General features: G+C 42.3%; 1 protein-coding gene across 1 annotated transcript; it reads right to left on the bottom strand.

Moving 5' to 3' along the window:
• Positions 1-311: 311 nt before the first annotated feature.
• MRPL18 (mitochondrial ribosomal protein L18) lies at positions 312-2118 on the bottom strand (the record flags this gene model as incomplete). The annotated part of the gene is made up of 3 exons (XM_010016458.1): positions 312-383; positions 648-882; positions 1938-2118. Coding segments are annotated over 3 exons (488 nt in total), but the record flags the coding sequence as incomplete, so codon positions are not given.
• Positions 2119-2723: the final 605 nt, after the last annotated feature.

Genomic DNA, 2723 nt, shown 5'->3' with positions numbered 1-2723 from the left:
AAATATCTAAGCATTTGCAGAGGTGAGTTAGAACAAGCACAAAATCATGTATTAAAAATAAAATGTACTTTAACATCACTGAAGTAAATTCTGTTAACCTATCAGGCTGACCTACGGTAACAGTTTATTCTAATCTTAAAGGTGTCGATAATTTTAGAATCAAGAATGACACATTTCTGTCCATTTAAAAATACTTTATTATGAGATGCCACGTTCAAACTTTTTCCAGCTCTGAACCTTCACTGTGCTGGCACATACACACCTAAAGAAGTGATCATCGTCCCTTGTGAAGCTTTCCCAGTGCTCTCCATTTACTTATAGATTCTTCGTGGCTCACGCAGAATGACACCACCCTCCTGCATAGCTTTTTCGAATTCCTGAATCTTGTTTAACAGAGAGAGAGAAAAATAAATAGGAAGAAAAGCCATTGGCACCAAAATATCAATGGAGACACGTAGCGTGGAGGAGCAGAGGTAACAGCCTCACTGAAGCTTAACAACAGAACTGCAGCTTGTCAAAGCTACCCTTTTGAGTGTCACAAGAAGGGACTGTCAAGCCACAAAAGAAAAAACTAATGGTGAAGAAGAGTAAAATTAATGCTTTAAAAAGAAAAAACAGCCAAAGAAGTGTAAGGAGACGGTACTTGCCGAATCACAACGATATTCCCAGGGGATAACAGCTTTAAAGTTCACAAAGTTGATTCCTGCTTCCAAACAGCGCTGTGCCATCACACGGCCAAGGTTTCTGCATGCTGCTACTCCCTTGGGACTGTACAGGTGTTTCTTTATGGCCCACTCCCGGGTAGAGGCAGACAACACAACATCCCCGTTAGAGCGCTCAACAAAGGCTTCTACATAATGCTGTGTCCGCTCAAGCCGTAACCTGAGTGAGAGAAAGAACTAACATGGGATTACCATGTCTTTTCCAGATGCAATGAGAGAAACCATTCAAATGCTTAAATGCGTAAGTGACTCACTTCATGAAATACAACTGAATATACTATGACTATAAATAACGAATTGATAATACTGCTTTTGTTATCTAGGTTTTGCTTATTAGGACATAAAATAGGACTCTCATTACCAGTTCGAGAGAGTGAAATTCCAAGAGTGACTTCTTCCCAGTTACTCAGGTGCATGGTTCTATACTGCCTCACACCAGCAGTCCCTCCAAACTCCAGACCAAGCACTGTGCTCCTATGCAGCATGGTACAGGTATGTGTGAGCTGGGGAACTGCTCTGGCAGGAATGTAATGGCAGGTTTGCTATGTGGTCTCTTAAAGGCTGGTGCTTACACAGCATGAAGTGACTTGTCAGGACTGGCACATGGTCAAGCAGTACCTCATAAACCACAACACATAACCACAGGGCATTAGGAACAACTATTTCTTACTGCACTGAGAAAGTAACAGATTTCCAAGTATGAACAAACTGGATGCGAGTCTCTCCTCAAGAACAAAATAATGATTTTTGAAACCCCATCTTAAGATGAACTTATTTTCCAGGGGACAAGCAATCTGCATTTTCTAATTAAAAAAAAAAAACCAAACAAACACAAAAAAAACCTGTACAGACTATTATGGTGCCTCAAATAAAACAATGATACATGGTCAGCACAGAACTAGGAGAATCCCAAGTTAAACAGTATTGGCTTAAGCAAAATTACTGCTACCTTGAAAACAGATGGCAAGATCTTCAGTGCATGGGCTAACTTTCACATGATGCTAGCCTACTGTTCTCTGAACACAGCAGATACCTGTTAATTAAGAATAGCCAAAGGGGCAACTGATTCAGCAACCCAAAATGCATATTTGGTACAATTTCTACCTGGTCGGTTTCTGGGATTTGGTTTTAGGTGGGTTTTTGTTGTTGTTTGGGGTGGGAGATCTTGTGTTTATTTTTTGAGTCCTCATTTCTGCAGGTGGTTTCCTGACTCACCTATGCCAGAATTCACGCTTTGGCCACGTTGTCTTCCAGCCACGCTCCTTCCTAGCCAAGGCCAACTGCTCCAAGTTCCGAGGATTCCTGTTAGTGAAGTCTGGGGCAACAATCTCATTTTCGCTTGTGTCCACTTGGGTCTCAGGCTTGACACTGGCTGTAGCTGATGCAAAACGAAGACCTTGTGGGGGAAAGCAGAAATGCAATTCCAGAGACTTAAAAAAAAAATAAATTAAAAGTAATGCTGACAATACAACAAATACAATACGGAATGATGCAGCTTGTAAAAGTTAGCAGGGCAAAACCTGCTTTGAAAAAAACCCAAACAACAAACAGATCGATTATCAGCTCAGTTTCTCCAATTTATGAGATGAGCTATAAGCTAAGACTAAAAAAGTATACTAAGATTTAACACTGGTTCATAGCTTGTACATAAAACATAAATTCAGGCATGACTTGAAGTTTCCTGTTTGCAGCTTTACAAAATACTGCCAGAGAAATACACAAAGAACCAGTAACAGTGCTACCAAATAACAAGGTAAAAAACCTTGATCCTGACGGGCTGATCATCACTAACCTAACAAATATGAAGTTAGAGTCAGGCTTCCAAGCTCAGTCTGCTACACAGCTTCTCGGCCCAGAGAATCAGCGGGAACCTCCCACCGTAACAACGGGGACGGCCTCTCCTTGTCAGAGCGACCGACCGCGCGACCGCCCCGGCCGGAGACGCACCAGCAGCGCCCCCATCCCACAGCAGGCCGAAACGCCGTTACAAGCCGGGGCTCG

The sequence above is a fragment of the Nestor notabilis genome, unplaced genomic scaffold (genome assembly GCF_000696875.1).
Source record: "Nestor notabilis isolate BGI_N333 unplaced genomic scaffold, ASM69687v1 scaffold16806, whole genome shotgun sequence".
NCBI classification, from domain to species: Eukaryota; Metazoa; Chordata; class Aves; order Psittaciformes; family Psittacidae; genus Nestor; species Nestor notabilis.
This window is presented reverse-complemented; position numbering and strand designations above follow the sequence as displayed.